Below are 21,850 nucleotides of genomic sequence, written 5' to 3' on the forward strand. Positions count from 1 at the left end.
AGGGAGTGGATGCTTGTGGATGAAGTGCCAAGCAAGTGGGCTGCTTTGTCCTGGCTGGTGACAAGCTTCTTCTTACTGCTAATGCTACTGAAGTAAATGAAACTAACAGGAAACCAAATCCTGTGTTCCTTGCACTCAGTATTACTCTGAGGAAGGGCAGAGCATTGCTCCTTAGTGTCCTGTTCAATATTTATTTCTCAACCAATATTACAATGATCTTTATTATTTTATTGTTGAAGGAACCTTTTCCTGTGCAAATTGGCTGTTGCCTTTCTAACAAAGCTACAGTGATTGCAGTTCTTTGGCTATAAAACATTTTGAGACAGCTCAGCAGCAGGGGATGGTTGTTCAGTTTCCTGTCCTTGTAATAGAACTGGCAGTCAAGCCCACAACGATCTGACTCAGAGGTGGGAGTGCTTCCAACTGACCTACCACTGACATAGAAATGGAAGACCTGTATTCATTCTGTGCTTTTCACTACCACTGGACACCATAGAGCACTGAACGGTGAGAGATGTTAGGATGGGGATTCGAGAATATTGATCCCCATACCCTTTTCTAATTTCAAAAGTATACTTTATTCATAAAAACCTCTTTATTTTTATATATATATATATATTATATGCGCACACACACACACATAGTCACTAGGGCAGTTCGATTCTGTACAGTAGTATATGGAGAAACAAACAAACATTGGAAACGAAAACAGAAATTGCTGGAAAAGCTCAGCAATTCTGTCAGTGTCTCTTGAGAGAAATCAGAGTTAACGTTTCAGGTCAAGTAATCCTTCCTCAAACATTAGAGTTTGACTGTGTCTGACAAACAAGCCAAAGGTGTTTCTTACTTATACCAAACTACCTTTCCATACATTTGAGGCAGCAGATGGGTGCGTTATCTGAACAAACCCAAGCAGTAGTGAAGGAATGCTGATACTGTTCCAAATCAGAATGGACTGTGGCTTAAAGAGGAATTTGCAGGCAGTGGTCTATGTATCAAACTTAGAATGCAGTGGTTCAAGAATGCAGCTGATTATCACCTCTTGAGGACAATTAAGGATGAGCAATAAATGCTGGCATGACCAGTGATGCTTTCATCCCATTAATGCTTTATAAGAAGTGAGCTTTCTGGCCAATTCTTTGGTCAATATGCAAACTATTTGGCATCATTACAGATGCAGCGTTAAACTGGCCAATGGACAGGGATACTTAAATAGGAACATTTCTTTCTGCTGTCGTTGGTCAAAGTGTAAGCAGAAAAAACCTCTGGAGTTTGGATGTTAGATGTACATAGTTCAACTCGAATCTTTCAGCTGTCAGTGACTGTAATGATCAGTCACTGAAGTTACAGGAGGAACTGGATTTCCCACAGCTTCTTCGTAAATCAACAGATGGACAAATGCACCAAATGCAACATTATCCCCTCCCTCCCCTTGACGTTTCATTACTGACTAATCTTTCCAACTCAGCTGTGTGCTCTTTGAAGCTTGAGTAGTTGTTTTACTTGAGGGTCATTGAAGATTCATGAAGCGTTGAATAATTTGCCATTCCTGTGCACCAGCAGGTTGAATCAATCTGCCGCCTTGATTTGATTAGTCAGCCTTGGCTGGCCCATGGGATTTACTGAAAATCCCCTCATTTGCTCTGCAACTGATTATAAAGTTAACTTTTGCGTGTCGAAGTTGAATGTTAACTCGTAGCTTTTCCTTGTTTCCTCAGAATGGATAATGATATAAAGGAGCCTTTTAATTGGGATGTTAGCTTTGAGGAAGACAGCAGATTACTATGTTAATCCCCTGAATGTCAGCACCTAGTTCACCCAAGTTGGCGAGATGCAAACACATACTTCATAGTGTCACATTAACATGCCTGACACCCAATCTCCATCTAGCAATGTCAATGGCAACTTGCATTTATATAGCACCTTTAACAGAGTGAAACATGGTTTGAAGGTGTGTAATCAACTGAAAAGCAATACTTAACCAATGGAGTGTTTTGGTCAAGTGGCCAAACACATGACCAAAGGGGTAGATTTTAAGGAGCATCTAAAAGGAAAAACAAATTGTTGTGAAGCAGTAAGGTTTGAAAAGGCAATTCCACAGCTTAGATTCTGGATGGCCTTTCCATTTCTTCACCGGTCATCGCTGTTTCTTTGGTTGGTATGATTGTCAGGAGGGTTTAGTGCTGCAGGACACATGGGACTTGGGCTTGCTTTGAGAAGCCCAGACTTGGCTTGTCAGCAACAGAGACAAGAAGCAGGACTGTCCATCCCCACAGTAGGACAGGAGGGAGGAGAGGTGGCTTGAAAATGAGGATAGTTGCTGGTACTCCCCACCTTCCTGTCATCCCTGTACATTCTGGATGCCCATTCTGTCCCACCTTTAGCTAAGAGCTTTGTGTAGTCAATTAACAATGATATAAGGGCTTCTTCCCATCCATGTATCACCTCCTCCCCCCCAACATCACCTGCAGCTTTCTCAGCATGGGGCTATTGCCATGCAGAATGCATGACTTGTTAACCTCTGCAAACTGGAGGGGTGTGGAGGGTCCTTCAAACTGCGCCAAGTGATGTATTATCATGAGAATGGGCATGGAGTTGGCCGTGGAGAACCAATCCCTTTGTCCTTACTCATGAGCCTTCTTCTGCTCTCTCCACAAACCCCCAACCCTACTGAAACAGTTGTCCTACCTCTCCTCCTTGCCTCCATGACCTGAGCTAACCTGTCCACCTTTCTTCCCAACTATCTGCTCCAACCTTCCCACTGACCCATCACAATAACCCCCTACCTTGCATCCAACAATCACCATCCCACATACCTGTCCCCTAGACTCACCCCACTCCCTCTATTTGTTCCACAGCTCCCTGCCCCCTCCTCAGTCCTGATGAAGGGTTCTGACGCGAAACATCGACCTTCCAGCTCCTCCAATGCTGTCTGACCTGCTGTGTTTTTCCTGCTCCACATTTTAACAACTGCAACAATTTACCTTTTCCTTGAGATGTTTCCTAATCCTGTGACACTGGAGAGTGAGGAGGGGATGCATGGCGGCCAGGGGTCTTTTAACCAACCACAGTCTCGTCTTTGGTGCTTTTTTTAAATTCATTCACGGAATGTGTGCGTCGCTGGCTTGGTCAGCATTTATTGCACACCCTCCATTGCCCACAGAGTAGTTCAGTGTCAAACACATTGCCATGGGTGTGGACCCACACGTAGATAAGACCAGTTAAGGATGGCAGTTTCCTTCCCTCAGATGCATGAGTGGACCAGACATTCAACACTGGATTCATGCTTATCATTAGACTCTTTATTCCATATTTTTATTGAATTCAAATTCCACCATCTGCCATGGTGGGATTCAAACCTGGGTCCCCAGAATTGTACCTGAATCTCTGGATTAATAATCCAGCAATAATACCTTGTACCCCCCACACCCCAGCAAGATGTCCATCCTGGGTCATCATTTGGATATCCTATCACATGGACAATCTGCCAGCATCCTTTTTTAAGACTGATCGGCAGAATGCCTTCCTCCTAAAAGGAAGGCATGGTGGCTCAGTGGTTAGCATTGATGCCTCACAGCGCCAGGGATCCAGGTTCAATTCCCGCCTCGGGCAATTGTCTGTGTGGAGCTTGCATGTTCTCTCTGTGGGTTTCCTCCAGATGCTTTGGTTTCCTCCCACAGTCCAAAGATGTGCAGGGTAGGTGAGTTGGCCATGCTAAATTGCCCATAGTGTTAGATGCATGAGGTTGGGGAATGGGTCTGGGTAATCTTCGGAGGGTCAGTGTGGACTTGTTGGGCCAAAAGGCGTGTTTCCATACTGTAGGGAATCTAATCTAAAAAGAATCAGCACTGATGGCTGCCGAGTCCACAAAATTCCCATCCCAAAGAAGGGCAGGAACAGGGACATCAGGGAGTCAGCATCTCAAAGAGTGGGTGAGGAGTTGTCAGGCCCACGAGGGAGCAGCTCAGAGTGGGAGGCTCTAACTTTGGGGAAGTCTCAAGGTCTATCCCAGTTACTGGGGAGTCAGAGAGGCAGCAAACCTGCGAGGCAGAAGTTCTGTTAGAACATACAACTGAGAACCAAGACCAGTACGGGAGGGCGGGATGGAGCTGAAAAAGCATTTGGAGAAGCAGAGAGGTCAAATAAAAGGGAATCTCAAAGTGTCCTACAATCACATAAGTGGTTTAACAATGGAAAAATTAGGAGTAGGGCTGATTAGAAATCAAAAAGGGGGTTTAATCATGGGCGCAGTGGCATGGCTGAGACGTAAGAGGAAGACTTTGCATCTATGTTTACTGAGGAGCAAATGCTACCCAAGTCGTCGTCACTGGAAGAGTTCCAAAGTGATGAGGAGGAAACATAGGATAGGCTATCCTTGCTTATATTGACAAGGCATGGACCAGATGAGATGCATCAAAGGATATTGAATGAAGTGAGATTGAAAGTTGCAGGGGCACTGCACATCATGTCCCAGCCTTTCATGGACTCAGGGAGTGGAGAATGGCAGGCATGACAGTTCAAGAAAGGGTGTAAGAAAAAAAACCCAGAAATTACAGACCGGTTAGTTGAACTTCAGTGGTGGGGAAGTTCCTTGAAGCAGTTGTTCAGGGTAGAACTCATAATCATGTGGAAGTCATTAGGTTGTTTCTGAAGAATCAGCATGGGTTTCAAAATGGAAAATTATATGTGACTAACTTGCTGGAGTTTTGTGAAGTGGTAACTAGAACGGTTAATGAGGGTAAGGCTGTTGCTGTGGTGTACTTCCAGAAGGTGTTCAGTACAGTGCCACACAACAGACTTTTGAGAAAAGCTAACGCTCATTGAATAAAAGCAGCTTAGATACAAAATTGGCTGAATGAAAGTGTTGTGGAGAAAATATAGAGGATCACCAGGAGACGCAGAGAGTTCTTCAAGAAGTAGGTCTTTTATTTGCAAACAAAAAACCGTGACACTGAGAAAGCAGATTCTAGAATGCCCCCGAACCTCCGAGCCTGTGGATTTTTATATTTTTTTTATCATGCTTCTGTTAGCTTCTCAGCATGTCCAACTATATTAATCAAAGTGCCTCACTCTACCTACACAATAAACCATTGATGTTAGTTCCTATTATCTCTTTAGTTGTACACTCTACTTAATGTTATTCTAATGTCACAGTTAGATATTTATTGCTAACTCTGCTACAGTGATCTATCTTCTATTCCAGATTAATGTGTCATGATAGATATTTAACTATTCCATCTATTACAATAGTCTTCTGTCTCAAGCTGACTCTACTGATGGTTAATTAGATATTTTAATGTCATGTCCCAAATATTTATGGTCCCAACCCTGTCATAATAACACTTAACAAAGAAGCTTGCTTTATTACTTGTGTTATCTCATTTCACCATCGTGACCTTTCAACCTTAACCTTACTCTGCTAATTGATGTAAGAGCGTTCCACTATGGTTATCCCATCCTGCCTTCCACAGACCACAGATTGCCAGTGGTCTTCATGGTTTAACCCTTAGCAGGAGAATCGACATTTCGGGCATAAGCCCTTCTTCAGGAATGAGGAGGGTCTGCCAAGCAGGCTAAGATAAAAGGTAGGGAGGAGGGACTTGGGGGGAGGGCGTTGGGAATACGATAGGTGGAAGGAGGTTAAGGTGAGGGTGATAGGCCGGAGAGGGGGTGGGGGCGGAGAGGTTGGGAAAAAGATTGCAGGTCAAGAGGGTGGTGCTGAGTCTGAGGGTTGGGACGGAGAAAAGGTGGGGGGAGAGGAAATGAGAAAGCTGGAGAAATCTGCATTCATCCCTTGTGGTTGGAGGGTTCCTAGGCGGAAGATGAGGCGCTCTTCCTCCAGGTGGCCATGGTCTGGCGATGGAGGAGGCCAAGGACCTGTATGTCCTTGGTGGAGTGGGAGGGGGAGTTAAAGTGTTCAGCCATGGGGCGGTTGGGTTGGTTGGTGCGGGTGTCCCAGAGGTGTTCTCTGAAACGTTCTGCAAGTAGGCGGCCTGTCTCCCCAATGTATAGGAGGCCACATCGGGTGCAGGGGATGCAATAAATGATGTGTGTGGAGGTGCAGGTGAATTTCTACGGATATGGAAGGATCCCTTGGGGCCTTGGAGGGAAGTGAGGGGGCAAGTGTGGGCGCAAGTTTTGCATTTCTTGCGGTTGCAGGGGAAGGTGCCGGGAGTGGAGGTTGGGTTGGTGAAGGATGTGGATCTGATGAGGGAGTCGCGGAGGGAGTGGTCTTTCCGGAACGCTGATAGGACAGTAATGTGGATGAACTGTTCAACCACCTCGTGGGAGCATGAGGCAGCGCCGATACAGTCATCAATGTGACGGAGGCAAAGGTGCCAGTTTAGTTGCGGAAGATGGACTGTTCCACATATCCAATGAAGAGGCAGGTATAGCTGGGGCCCATGCGGGTGCCCATGGCTACGCCTTTGGTTTGGAGGAAGTGGGAGGATTGGAAAGAGAAGTTGTTCAGAGTGAGGACCAGTTCAGTCAGTGGAAGGGTACTGGTTGGTTCGGCGGGAAAGGAAGAAGCGGAGGGCTTTGAGGCCTTCGTGATGGGGGATGGAGGTGAATAGGGGCTGGGTGTCCATGGTGAAGATAAGGCATTGGGGGCTGGGGAAGCGAAAATCATGGAAGAGGTGAAGATCGTGGGTGGTGTCCCGAACATAGGTGGGAGTTCTTGGACTAAGGGGGACAGGACTGTGTCAAGGTATGCAGAAATGAGTTCGGTGGGGCAGGAGCAGGCTGAGACAATGGGTCGGCCGGGGCAGTCAGGTTTGTGGATTTTGCCAGGAGGTAGAAACGGGCGGTGCGGGGTTGTGGGACTATGAGGTTGGAGGTGGTGGATAGGAGATCCCCTGAGATGATGAGGTTATGGATGGTCTGGGAGATTATGGTTTGGTGGTGGGAGGTGGGGTCATGGTCAAGGGGGCAGTAGGAGGAGGTGTCCACGAGCTGGCGGCAGCTGCTCCCAGGAGGACCACTTCCAATACCGAACAACCCAATGGCCTCCTTCTTCAAAGACCGCAATTTCCCCTCAGACGTGGTTGATGATGCTCTCCACCGCATCTCATCCACTTCCCGCTCCTCCGTCCTTGAACCCAGCCCCTCCAATCACCACCAAGACAGAACCCCACTGGTCCTCACCTACCACCTCACCAACCTCCAGATACATCATTTCATCCTTCGTCATTTCCGCCACCTCCAAACAGACTCCACCACCAAAGATATATTTCCCTCCCCACCCTTATCAGCGTTCCGGAAAGACCACTCCCTCCGCGACTCCCGCATCAGATCCACATCCCCCACCAACCCAACCTCCACTCCCGGCAACTTCCCCTGCAACCGCAAGAAATGCAAAACTTGTGCCCACACCTCCCCCCTCACTTCCCTCCAAGGCCCCAAGGGATCCTTCCATATCCGTCAGGAATTCACCTGCACCTCCACACACATTATTTACTGCATCCACTGCACCTGATGTGGCCTCCTATACATTGGGGAGACAGGCTGCCTACTTGCGAAACATTTCAGAGAACACCTCTGGGACACCTGCACCAACCAACCCAACCGCCCCGTCGCTGAACACTTTAACTCCCCCTCCCAGTCCACCAAGGGTATGCAGGTCCTTGGCCTCCTCCATCGCCAGACCATGGCAACACTACGCCTGGAGGAAGAGCGCCTCATCTTCCGCCTAGGAACCCTCCAACCACAAGGGATGATTGCAGATTTTTCCAGCTTCCTCATTTTCCCTCCCCTCCACCTTATCTCAGTCCCAACCCTCAGACTCAGCACCGCCTTCTTGACCTGCAATCTTCTTCCCAACCTCTCCGCCCCCACCCCTTCTCCGGCCTATCACCCTCACCTTAACCTCCTTCTACCTATTGTATTCCCAACGCCCCTCCCCCAAGTCCCTCCTCCCTACCTTTTATCTTAGCCTGCTTGGCACACTCTCCTCATTCCTGAAGAAGGGCTTATGCCCGAAACGTCGATTCTCCTGCTCCTTTGATGCTGCCTGACCTGCTGCGCTTTTCCAGTAATACATTTTTAAGCTCTGATCTCCAGCATCTGCAGTCCTCACTTTCTTCTATGCTTTTAACACTTCCCATGCTTTCATGCTCTTTATTTTCCATAATAGTGAACATAAAATAGAGGTCAATTGATTTTTTTGGGGCTGGAGGGGATTTTGTACTAGAGTTCCCTAAGGGACTCTTGTTTGTCTGATATATATATTAATGATCTAGATTTTGGTGTGGAAGAGCCAAATTCCAAATTTTAAGACAACAAAACATGGAAAAATTACAAACTGAGAAGTGTGTAGAACTTCAAAAGGACATTGATATGTTGATGGAGTGGGCAATTGGGCAGCAGATGGGGTTCAATGCAGAACCATATGATGCATTTTAATCAGAAGAACGTACATAGAATAGGGGGTACAATACTCTGCAGAGAAGCCTGTGTGGGCATAGATCACAGGAGGCAGCATGAGGTGGAGAAAACAACTAATAAAGCAATCTGTGTCCTGGGCAGAATTCCCGGGGTTTCAAGTACAAGAGTAAGGAGGTCATGCTGAACTTGTACAAGGCATTTGTTAGACTTCAGCAGGAGTACCGAGTGCAGTTCTGGGTACTGCACTGTAACAAGGACTGGAGAGAGCGTGCATGAGAGATCGACAACTATGATTCCATGGATGAGGAACTTCAGTAATGGTGATCGATTGGAGAGGTTGGGACTGTTTTCTTGAAGGAGTAAAAGCTAAAAGAAGAGCTGGTAAAAGTTTTCAAGATCACAAAAGATCTGACCAGAGTGAAGGGGGAGAAACAATTCCTGCTCGTAAATGGGTCAAGAGTGGGAGGGCACAGATTGAAAGTGATTTGCAGAAGTAGCAAATATGATGTAAGAAATAACTTTTTTCATACAACACATAGTTCAGGACTGGCACCAAGTCCCATAGTTTACTGGAGAGCCAGTGCAGGCGTAATGGGCCAAATGGCCTCCTTCTGCACTGTTACAATTCTGAGACAATTTCAGCTTGGGATCTGATTCTTCCCTGAAATGAACAAATTGTAGGAGTCAAAAGCACCATCTAATTTCCCTGTTTGTGAGAGATAAGTTTGCTAGTTCATTCTTCAGCTTATGGTTCTCACACCATTCTGAGCTGCAGGTCACGATAGAGTGCATCACTCAGCTATCTCCTTGGACAGCAGCAATGTAAAGACAGGAAGAAGCTGTTCAAACCCCTCAAGCCTGTTCCACCGTGCATTCAGATTGTAGCTGATCTGTGTTCTGTGTTTTAAGAAAAAAGTGCTGTATGCTCCTCATTTTTTTGAATACCTTTGCTTCATTGGTTTATAAACAATTATAAATATAATAAAAGGCAGTTTAACCTGTTTAAGCATTTGACGGTCATGCAATAAAATGCTGTAGCAGCAGTACACAAGCAAGAAGGACAGAAACCAGGAGCAGGAGGAGGCCATTCAGCCCTTCGTTCCTGCTCCACTATTCAATCTGATCGTGGCTGATCCTCTATCTCAATGTCATATTCTTGCATTCTCTCTATACCTCTTGGTGCCTTTAATATCTAAAAACTTAACGAACTGTAAATCACACACACACACACACACACACACACACACACACACACACACACACACACACACACACACACACACACACACACACACACCTTTTCAGTTCTCATTGTTGTTATTGTGGCCGAGTGCAGGAAATCTTTGTTGACAAAAATGTATTGAATGTGAGGATACTTGTGTCAGTGGATGTAGTCAAGTTTTGGCTGCATCCCAGAAATATGGTGAAGACAGTGAGGGAATAAACTATAAGATTGTTTTTGTTAATAAACCTGTTCAGGTATGTTATGACAGACCTCCAGGGCAGGTGGGACTTGAACCTGGAACCTCTTGCCCAGAGATAGGGCCACTACCACTGCACCACAAGAATGCTTGAGGAACTAACTATAGGTAATAGTTGGATCTAATGTTGTAGTTTCAGAATAAATCACTAAAATCCACTTGCAGGAAAAAGAACCTTTCACAGTTCGAATGGCTAAGTATTTTAAGTGCACACCCTAGACAGATGAACCCTCAGGGAAGGTGATGGCCTAATGGTATTATCACTCGAATATTAATCCAGAGACCCAGGTAATGTTCTGGGGACATGAATCCCACCATGCCAGTTTGTGGAATTTGAATTCAGTAAAAATCAGGAAATTAAAAGTCTAATCAATGTCAGTTTTGGAAAACTTCCTGGTCTGGCCGATATGTGACTCCAATCCCACAGCAATGTTGGTTGGCTCTTAACTGCCCTGTGGGCAAATAGCGAGGGACAATAAATGCTGGCCTAACCAGATTCGTCCACGTCCTATGAATTGATATTTTTAAAAAGTGTTGAATCAGAAATATGAGATCTACCCTTTAAATGTGGTTACACCATTTGTCTTAAATTGAAAAGTTTATGTAGCAGTTCCAACGTGTATGTACGCTCTTTACTGTACCCTTTAGCACAACATTTGCAGTGATTGTTTTTCTATTTGCCAGGCTGTTGCCAGTATCTGTATAGAAATCGTCCTTTGATATGCTGCATAATGAGGTCATGACATTAGCTGTGAGGACTATTCTGTCTGACTCCAGCGATGTTTGAAACATTCTGCAGTCTCCGGGTATCACTCAGCACTTTGTCTCCACTATCCAGAAGGAAGTAAAGCCGGTGGCCTGTGCATTCAGATTCTCATTATACTCATTATGTCTTGAATTTAAATCTTGTATCATTTTGCATTAAAGGATAACCCAGGCTTTTAGGAAAAAGATGATTAATATAATCAGGTGTTGGTTTCAGGGCCTACTGGCCTTTGCTGTTGCTGGAAGATTGTTAGTGTGAATTTCATTTTAATAACCACCTCTGGGGTGGTAATAAAGATGTCTAATATAGATTCAAATGTAAATCATTAATTTACTGCTAAGACTGATGTATCTCTGAAGGCAGGCTTCACTCAATTTCCATTACAGTCCAAAATACTGCAGGCCTCCTAATATTAAAAACAAATTGAAATAAATGCTGAAATTATCCAAGTGAATTGCAATTCAATGCTGTTTCCTTACACAGTGCAAGATTGTAAATCCTTTTAATCAGTTTTAAGCATAAAAGGAATATTTCTTTTCTCTAGTAAACCTTCAGACAGACTGGGCTTGTACCACATCTCTCTCACATCACATTCCTGATAAAGGGCTCCTGTCCAAAACGTCAATTTTGCTGCTCCTCGGATGCTGCCTGACCTGCTGTGCTTATCCAGCACCATTCTGATCTTGATTCTAATCTCCAGCATCCGCAGTACCCATTTTCGCCACATCTCTCACACACCTGTAATTCCCAACACATTGGCAGGGTTGCTTTAGGAACCTTTTGGGTTATGCTAACTTGGTCCATCAGACTGAGGAGGGTCCTTGCCACAGAATACCTGAGTAATGACAGATGTGGGTTGGAGGAAGGCTGTGAGAGATAGGAGTGGGTCAGTGAAAGGTAAAGGAAGTGAAAAAGTGGAAATTTAAAAAGCTAAGGAGTAAAAAGCATTTTCTTTTTAAAAAACTACTTTCCACATTGGCAGTCAGTCATTAGTTTTGGGATTCTTGGCCTTCTTAATGGAGGTGATGGTCCGATGGTATTTTGCTAATCTGGACTGCTAATCCAGAGACCTAGCTAATGTTCTGAGCACGGGGGTTCAAATCCCACCATGGCTGAGGGTGGAATTTGAATTCACCATAAATCTGGAATTAAGTCTGATGATCATGAATCCATTGTTGATTGTTGGGAAAATCCCATCAAGTTCACTAATGACCTTTCGGGAGGGAAACTGCCATCCTTACCTGGTCTGGCCTATATGTGACTCCAGACCCACAGCAACGTGGTTGACTCTTACTGTCCTCTGAGCAATCAGGGATGGACAATAAATGCTGGTCTAACCAGCGACACCCAACTTCCATGAATGAATTTTTAAAAAGGGCCGAGCAAGTAATGCCCACATCCCAAGAACTAGTTAAAACAAAAACTCACTACATATCTCAATCTCGCATTCTAATCTCTACCACAGCCTCACCCCATCCATTCTTGTGTCAGCGCCTCCACCATTCCTGACATCTTTGCATCCTTCCAACCTGCTCTCAAGCACAATCCCTATTTTCTTTGCCCCATCTTTGGTGGATGGAACATCGACAGACTGACCCTTCAAGTTCCTCCTCAAATCCATTCACCTGCAATGCAGTTCCTCAGCAGTGCCACAATGTAGCAGCAGTCCACAGAGTAAGCCTGGAGATATACTGTCACTTTTTACATTAGTATGAGGCTGCAGCTCAGTATGAAGATGACAAGTTGGACCTGGAGCCTGGTCACATTCCAGGATGTACAAAACATTTGGCCTCCTTAATTGGGAAGGTTGTCCTGCACATTCTAGCTCTTCAGTAGCCATGGGGACATAACTTGACTGTGAGCTAACAGATGCTAGTGGCAGCTGAAAATGTGTTGTTGGAAAAGTGCAGGAGGTCAGGCAGCATCCAAGGAGCAGGAGAATCGACGTTTCGGGCATGGGCCCTTCTTCAGGGCTCATGCCAGAAACGTCGATTCTCCTGCTCCTTGGATGCTGCCTGACCTGCTGCGCTTTTCGAGCAATACATTTTCAGCTCTGATCTCCAGCATCTGCAGACCTCACTTTCTCCTAGATGCTAGTGGCACTTAAACCTTCTGGCACTTTATAAAGAGTCAGCTAATTGTGGACTTTCATGTCTGTGCTCTCAACATTAACATTTTGTGGACACATACATGATAGGAAGATCAGTTACCCTCCAACCTCAGGCAGTGATCTTGCTGTCTATGCTTCACATTTCGAGCAGCATGGAAGAGAACTGAAACCTGAAAACTCCAATCAACAAACAAAATTATACAGGTTGTGTCTAGTTTCTTCATTATTGGCTAGAATGCAAACACAGCCACTGGTGTGTGTATGAGTTGATGAAAAGCACTCATTTGGAATGAGACACTGACCTTACTTTTAAAAGTGTTGCCTACTTTGAAATATCTAATTCTGACAAGCAATCATAACTCTGTTTACTTAATCACCTTGATTTTGTTTTTTTTTTGATGATCATCCTGATCGCACCAAAATTGATTGCACTGTAGAACAGTGCAGAAGATTTACTAAGATTAAAAAGGCATCTTGATCAAATGGGACAATAGGCTAAAAAATGGCAGATGGAGTTCAATCTGTGTAAATCCAAGGTATTGCATTTTGGTACAATAAACAGGGTCAGGACTTATACAAGTAATGGTAGGCCTTGGCTAGCATTGTAGAGCAGAGTGACATGGAGATTCAGGTACATAATTCTTTGAAGTTTACGTCACATATTGTCAGGGTAGTTAAAAAGGCATTTAACATGCTTGCCTTCATTGCTCAGTCTCTTGGGTATAGGAGTTGGGAAGTCATGTTGAGGTTATATAGGACATTGTTGAGGCCTCTTCTGGAGTACTGTGTCCAGTTATAGGAATGGTATTATGCTGGAGAGGATTCAAGAGATTTACCAGGATGTTGCTGGGTATAGAACGTTGGATATAAAGAAAGGCTGGATATGATGGGACCTTTTTCACTGGAGCAGAGAAGATTGAGAGGTGACCTGAGCGAAGTTCATAAAATCATGAGGGGTATAGATCGGGTTAATGAAGCTGCAGCTCAGTATTAAGATGACAAGTTGGAGCTGGAGCCTGGTCGCATTCCAGGATGTGCAAAACATTTGGCCTCCTTTAATTGGGAAGGTTTTACGATGAGGGATTTCAAGACTAGGAGGCACATTTTTAAGGTGAGACAAGAGAGATTTTTAAAAAGATATGAAGATCATTGTTTTTACACAGAGGGTGGTTCGCATGTGGAATGAACTTCCTGAGGAAGTGGGGGCTGTGGGCACAGTTACAACGCTTAAAAGACATTTGGATGAGTAGATGAATGGGAAATATTTTGAGGGACATGGACCAGGAGCAGGCAGGTGGGACTAGTTTGGGATTATGTTCAGCATGGACTGGTTGGACCAAAGGGTCTGTTTTCATGCTGTACGACTCGATGACTCCTGCCATGGATAGCTTTGAGGACTGAGGATCTTAACAGAAACTTGAGCCCAAACCCACGTTCTGGATAAAGCAAAGGTATTGTTTAGTTGAGAGTGGGGTGCTGGAAAAACATGGCAGGTCAGGCAGAATCTGAAGAGCAGGAGGATCAACGTTTTGGGCAAGAGCCCTTCATCAGGAATTCCTGATGAAGGGTTCTTGCCTGAAACATTGATTCTCCTGCTCCTCGGATGCTGGCTGATGTGCTGTGTTTTCCAGCACCCCACTCTCGACACTGACCTCCAGCATCTGCAGTCCTCACTTTCTCCCAAAGATACTTCTGAACTGAGTCACAATGGTAACAGTATCTCAGACTAGATTCATTCCTGTAGCGTTTAATCATGGAATGGTTACCTCAGACCAGAGGTCATTTGCCTGTCGTTTCTGTGCACCTCTCTGCAAGACCAACTCACCTAGTCCCATCCCCCTGCCATTTCCCCATAGCACTGCAAATATTTTCTCTGCAGCTGATGCCCAATTCCCTTTTGAAAGCCATGACTGATTCTGCTTCAACCATACTCTCAGGCAATGTATTCCAGATCCTAGTCACTCACTCCATTAAAAAAAAGCCTTTCTTCATGTGCTTTTGATTATAGAGTCATAGAGCTCTACAGCATAGAAACTGACTCTTCGGTCCAACTCATCCATGTCTTCCAGATATTCTAAATAAATCTGGTCCCATTTGCCAGCAGTTGGCCCATATCCCTCTAAACCCTTCCTACTCATATATCCATTCAGATGCCTTTTAAATGTTGTAATTGTACTAGCCTCCAACACTTCCTCTTGCAGCTCAACCCATACATGCAGCATCCTCTGTGTGAAAAAGGCGTCCCTAGGGCCCTTTTGTATCTTTCCCCTCTCACCCTAAACCGGTTTTAGACTCCCCCACGCCAGGGAAAAGACCTTGTCTATTTACTCTATCCATGCCCCTCATGATCTTATCAACCTCTATAAGGTCATCCCTCAGTCTCCAATGGTCCAGGGAAAATAGTCTCAGCCTATTCAGTCTCTCTCCATAGCTCAAACCCACCAACCCTGGCAACATCCTTGTAAATCTTTTCTTTTGCCATTTGGTACCTGGATCAATCATTGTAATTTTCCACCCATCAGAAACCAGAGCTTTTCTTAAAAATGTTTCAATCCTTTAAAATCAAAAGTTGAATGATCCCCTGCTAATTTCCTTTACACTTTGACGATCAGCAAACCTTGTGATGAACTGTAGACTTCAATCTGTGGTTTATTATTTCCAAACGTCAAACATGATTTATCATGAAAAGTTTCATGAATCTTCAGCATCAGACAAGTAAATGCTGTGAATTAGTTGCAATCGCTGAACATTTCCTTCATGATATACGGAATGGCCCAGATCCGCACTGGGATACAAAACTCATTAATTTAACTTATTATTAACAAGGCACTTTTGCAAACTCAATCACAAGTGAAGCGCATTGACAGACAAGTCTTGAATAGAACAATCCACAAGCTCACACATTGTCTGAACAAAGTGGGAGATGGAAATGTTAAGTTTCGAGCTATCATCAACTGACTATAAAATCATCGAGTAAAAAGTGAGGTCTGCAGATGCTGGAGACCAGAGCTGAAAATGTGTTGCTGGTTAAAGCACAGCAGGTTAGGCAGCATCCAAGGAACAGGAAATTTGACGTTTCGGGCCAGAGTCCCTCTATAAAATCAGGCAACTGTTTAAACTGCTCATACTGCATTCTGATGGCTTAGGACGTTAATTACCTGAACTCTAATTAAATTACACAGCTCCCATTGTCACTGTTACTATCTCATTAACTCTTGGCATGCTTACCTCCTTTTGCATATTTTTCTGTGTCTTAACCATTGCCACTTCATTTGCCATGCTGATTCCTTTTATGTTCCTAAATCCACAAACTTTACAATAAAGTCACAACCCAGGGTGAAGGTTGTTAAAAGATTGGAAAGATGAGGGAGAAATTTTAATTTAAACTCCCAGAGTCCAGGTGGAAAAAGTGAACTTTCCAAATATTGTCCCATGTTGCATCATTTTTACTGTTTTGGGTGATTAAGATGTTCGCATCTTTATGCCCGAAACGTCGAATCTCCTGTTCCTTGGATGCTGCCTGACCTGCTGCGCTTTTCCAGCAATACATTTTCAGCTCTGATTGAGATGTTTGCCTGATTTAGTTGTATACCTCACAACAGGAACTCATTTGCATTCCTAAGTGCTTCACAACAGGTCCCTAAAACAAAATATGACCTAGCCACATCAGCATCAGGCAACCGTCCAGATCAGGATGTAGGTTTTAAGGGTTGTCTTAAAGGAGGAAAGTGAGGAGAGGTGTTAGAGTGGACATTCCACAGTTTGAGGCCTAGGCCCTACCTCCAATAATAGTTTTCTCCTCTTCCCTCATCGCCCACTCGGGGTGCAACAGTTTTCAAGTTTCAAAATCCAGTCACAGTGGACCCAAGTTTGGGAGGCACCACTTTGAGTTTGGTGCATCTTCAACCACTGATATTGCTGTCGTCAATACCCAAAGGAGACACTATAGGTGGGAGACAATGGCCTCATGGTATTATCGCTGGACTGTTAAACCAGAAACCCAGTGGAGAGTTCTGGGGATCCGGATTTGAATCCTCCATGGCAGGTGGTGGAATATGAATTCAATAAATGTCTGGTATTAAGAGTCTAACGATGACCATGAATCTATTGTCGATTGTTGGTAAACCCCCCCCCCCCCCCCCCCCGGTTCGCTAATGTCCTTGAGGGAGGGAAACTGCCATCCTTACCTGGTCTGGACTCCATGTGACTCCAGACCCAAGCAATGTGGTTGACTCTTAACTGCCCTCTGGGCAATTAGGGATGGGCAAATAAATGCTGTCTAAGCAGCAATGTCCTTATCCCATGAATGACTAAAAGGTAGGTTTAGAATTTATCTTTGCAGGACCAGGTGCTTGAGCATGTCTTCTCAAAGTGAAGTTTGAGCAGAGTTCTGGTTGTTCTGTCCTTTGAAGACAGCGAACCAGCCAGCTGCATCTGTCTATACATTGTGGTTGGAACGTCATCCATTCAAAATGGACCTAACTTCCCACCATAGCTGCTTAACTGGAGTCTGTCAAAATCCCCAGCAGCTTTCCACTCAGGAGTTAAAATGCCCCTCACCATCTCCCAGCCAAAGAAAGACTAGAGGATAAATTAGGAAAAGGTCATTAGTTACTGTCAAGCCTGGTTTCTGAAGTGTGCAGCGTCTCGGGAAGACCATCTCTGGTTCTGAACTCCTGACTTGCAATAAATGCAGGAACATGAGCAGTGTGGAAGTGCAAAACATCACTTAATGCACCAAGTGATCTGAGAAATCTGTCATCTTGCCATTTTCAAACAAAGATATTGCTGTTATCCTGCCCCTTATTTAGGCTGCGTCTTGGAAAAGATTTATTTGATTTACAAACTGCCTGCAGAGTGGTCAAAGATCTGTTTATTTTCAAGCAATATCCAAAGAGTGATTTCATGAGCAAATTGATTTTTCTTTCCCTGACAGACAGTAATGCTGATAAAGTAGAAACAGACTGGATTTACAAAGTGGCCTGAAGTTTTCCCACGGGCCTCAGGACCATATTGTTGTTCTCCAGTCCCCACATGGTATCTCAGTTGTCCAGCCCAGGCAACATTTACAAGAACCCATTGTAATGAGAACAGGTCTTCCCAAGGGAAGTGGGGGGTCAGGATCCCAAGTGGGTTATCGAGCTGAGATTCTGTGGTCACACGTTCCAAGATATCAATGACCAATCCCTCTCCAAACCTTCTGTAATTATCTTCTCCTCTTCCCTTATTGCCCACTGAGGGTGCAAGACAGTTTTCAAGCCTCAAAATAGGGTCACAGTGGGCAAGAGTTTGGGGTGTACTGTGCTAGAACCTTGGTACGATTTTAACCACTGACTGAACAGTGTTTCTGTCATCAGCATCCTGAGAAGGCAGCACAGTTCGATAAAGTCTAAACCTTTGCAGTACCAATTGGAGTGTGCTTATGGGCAGGATCCTAGCTGCTGGGAGGACAGTCATTGTTTCCCTCTACTTTCCTGGGCTCCTTTCGTTTCCAATCCTGTCTGTGCACTGCCAGACTAATTCACTTCATTATCCCCAAAGCATGTGGCAACTTGACTCAGCTCATAATGTGCTCACCTCTAACTGACCAATGTGCGGTGTCATTCTCTGGAGTATCATTCTCCAGGCTGACACTTCAGCAAGGTAATGAAGGATAAATGAAGGTATGTCAGTCATTTACCGCACAAAGAAAAGGATAAAGTTTCCTGGGTCATGGCTAACATTCTCCCAAACCATGAGCACCAAAAATAGACAAACTGTTCATCTCAGAGGACAGACAAAATGTAGATGGAGTAAAACCTTTGTACTTTTAGAAGGATGTTGTACTGTTTGCCTTATCCATCTTCTTTGCACTTCCTCTTTCTTATCGTCAAGAAATGCAGTCAGTACAAGTTACTTACCATTCCAGCAGATCTAACTACTTTTCAGCTGCAGCTTCTGAAATCACCTTCCAATGTTTACAGAAGTTGTGCATGTGTGACTGGACTCAAAACGTGTGGTGCTGGAAAAGCACAACCGATCATTCCCAATGAAGAGCTTATGCTGAAACGTGCTCCCAGATGCTGCCTGACCGCCTGTGGCTTTTGCAGCACCACACTTTTTGACTCTGATCTCCAGCATCTGCAGTCCTCACTGTCTCCCTGTGTAACTGAATGTCCATCTCTGGGTCAGTGATATCTTAGGAATAACTTGATTACATTCTCTTACATTGTACTGGTCTTTGTTCAGTGTGATCCTTTCTGGGCTGTCACCTCTATATCAGTAGCTGTAGTTCACTTTTTCTCTGAACCATTTCTTCTTTCCAACTCCATTGGGCTGAGTGCTTTCATGGAATGTGATCCCACTGGTATTTTGTCAAAGTCGCAATTTCCATCAGATTTTCCAACATTGTCCACATGTGGACAATTTCCAGAAGATGTTATATGGCTGCAATTGAAAGCTGAAACTGACCATCTACCGCTACCAGTTGCATTCCCACCACAACCTTAGCTGAGATCCTCCAACAAACAGAACAAATTAGAGGATGTTAGACTGAGCCATATATTTAGTTACACCAGGAAATTAATTTACTACCTAACACCTAGGCTTCTTACACAGCATTTTCAAACCCACGACTATTACCATCTAGAAGGACAAGGGCAGCAGATACACGGTAACACCACCACCTATTGGTTTCGCTCCAAACAGTTACTGTTCTGACTTGAAGATGTATTGCCATTCCTTCAGTGTCGCTGGGTCAGCTTTCTAAAGCTCCTTCCCTAATGCATTGTGTATGTACCTCCAGCAGTTGGACTTGATCTGTTCAATCAGTCACCACCAAACTAGGCAACTAGGGATAGGAAATAAGTGCTGGCCCAGCCTGTGATGTCCATGTTTCATGAATACATTAACAAAAGTGATTAGCAGGATAGCAAAGAGGTCTTCCAGCAATACAGCATAAGATTTCATACGATTGAGATCCAACTTTACTGTGCTCCATTCACTAGAAATCTATATTCCTAACCCAATTTACAGTCCACACTGCAGTCACAGATGTGATTTTTGTCCACATTGTATCTTTCAGGCAGCAGAAGGAATTTTCCATGGTCCCATTTTTGTCAATATCTATCACTCAATACATGTTATTGTGAAGTTTAAAATGGCCCATGCTGTCATTGCTGTTGTGAAACCTTTCTCCAGTACCATCCTGAGGGAATACTACACTGCTGGAAACACCACTTTTTGGAGGTGGTGTTCAACTGAGTGCCTTGTTGCCTGCTCAACTTGATGTACAAAATCCCTCGGATTATTCAGAAGAAGCTCAGGGAAGCCAGTTTGGAATCCTGGCCAGCATCAAGCAATATCACAAAAGATGATTCGCTAGTTGTTATCACAAACACAAATACATTAAAAAAAACAAAAGTGGATGGCAGAATAACAAAAAGCCCTTCCAGGAATACTGCATAAGATTTCATTCCATTGAGACCCAATGTTACTACCTCAAGCTGTTTGTGAGAGCTTGCTATGTCTAGGAAGGCTGTTATGTTCCCCACAACAGAAGGTATACTTTAAAAATATTTCATTGCCTTTAAAACAACTTAAGATGTCCATTGATTATAGAAAATGCGATATAAATGCAAGTCTTTCTTTTCATGTGTAGATTAGCTACTATGTTTCCTTAATTTCCTTCTGTTCAATGTTCCTTCAGTGTCAATGGTTCAAAATCCTGGACCTCCCTCCCTAACCACCTTGTGGCTGTACCTACAGCATATGGACTGCAGCGTTTCAAAAAGGCAGCTCGCCATCGCCTTCTCAAGGGGCAACTAGGGACAAGCAATAAATGTCAGCCCAGCCAGCAATGCTCAGGTTCCATGACTGAACAGAAAATAATGCAAGACTTCAAAAATGCTTAAAGCAAAGAACTGCAGATGCAGGAAATCTGAAACAAGACCAAAAGTTGCTGGAGCAATTCAGCAGGTCTGGCAGCATCTGTGGAGAGAAAGCCTGGTTAATGTTTCAAGTCCAGTGACTCTCCTTTTGCGTTCTGAAGAAAGATCACTGGATCTCCGCTTCCTCTCTGCAGATGCTGCCAGACCTACAGGGTTTCTCCAGCAATTTCTGTTTTTGCTTCAAGAGTACTTAGCCAGCTGTGAAAGGCGCTACATAAATGCAAATCCTTTCTCTTCCTGTAGCATCATTATTATGTTTACTGTCACTGCAGTTTGTATCTTATTAATAGTTGCATTGATTGCACTGAACTAATTCTGTCTTGATTTTTCTTGTGTCTTAGGTCATCACAGCTTTTCCGTGCTTTCTACATTCCCATCCTGTCTGAGCAGTACACAGTGTACGCAAACTATACAATTCTGAAACCAAGGCGACCGAAGCCACTGCGAAGAAAGACTGGAAGCTAGAACATGCACTGGCAAGAGAGAGGGAGCGAGGAATCACAGTCAGAGACAATGTGCTGTCTTGTCTCAGCTAATCAGTAAATGTTTACATTTCTTGCCTGCCCTGTAATAATGTATGAAAAGTCCATCATGTGCCCTGCCTGTATTTTTCCTTTCTTGTGCATTCACTGAGAATTGCTGTGACTTTCGGACAAGACTATGGACCATCTGCTGTAGCCCACCAAGGATAAATTAAAGATGCATTCCACATATCAGTAAACAAATGTGTGCGTCACTGTGTTTTTTCCTGGAGTGATAGTGGTCCGTTCCCATCTGCTTCTGACCATGCTGGCAGCTGGAGTCCATCCCGAAGACTGGCTGAGCAAAGGTTGTATCTTCAAATCTTTAAACAGCTAGCCAGGAGTTTCTTCTCATTGTGATCTGGGCATTGGTTTCTTGGCCAAGTCTCCACATTTCCTTTACTGTCTGATGGTTAAAAATGAATTGAACTCCAATGTAAATAAATCATGTTGTGATTTATCTCGCCATGATATCTCGAGTTAAATTTCTGCTCGCTCAGTGCCAGATTTTTTCCAGAGTTGAGGACAAGGGAGAGTAAATGTCCGAGCCTCACATGGGTTCAATGGCTGTTACTCTAACACCTGCTAATATTGGCAGGTTTTCTTTAGTATACTCTGCTGCTTTGGAGCTGGGCAATGTCCAAGCTATTAGCTTTAAT

At 44.3% G+C, this 21,850-nt stretch overlaps 1 protein-coding gene across 3 annotated transcripts in view; it reads left to right on the plus strand.

Moving 5' to 3' along the window:
* The window catches only part of alg9 (ALG9 alpha-1,2-mannosyltransferase), a 283,962-nt gene extending 262,349 nt beyond the window's left edge, over positions 1-21,613 (plus strand). For 2 of the 3 annotated variants that reach the window (XM_060846829.1, XM_060846830.1), the window contains exon 15: positions 21,012-21,613. In XM_060846829.1, the coding sequence (XP_060702812.1) occupies positions 21,012-21,135 (124 nt within the window). In that variant the 3' untranslated portion in view covers positions 21,136-21,613. The remainder of the gene's footprint in view (positions 1-21,011) is intronic. The other variant, XM_060846832.1, reaches the window with a different exon arrangement.
* The last annotated feature ends 237 nt before the right edge of the window (positions 21,614-21,850 follow it).

This window comes from Hemiscyllium ocellatum, chromosome 29 (genome assembly GCF_020745735.1).
Source record: "Hemiscyllium ocellatum isolate sHemOce1 chromosome 29, sHemOce1.pat.X.cur, whole genome shotgun sequence".
Taxonomy (NCBI): Eukaryota; Metazoa; Chordata; class Chondrichthyes; order Orectolobiformes; family Hemiscylliidae; genus Hemiscyllium; species Hemiscyllium ocellatum.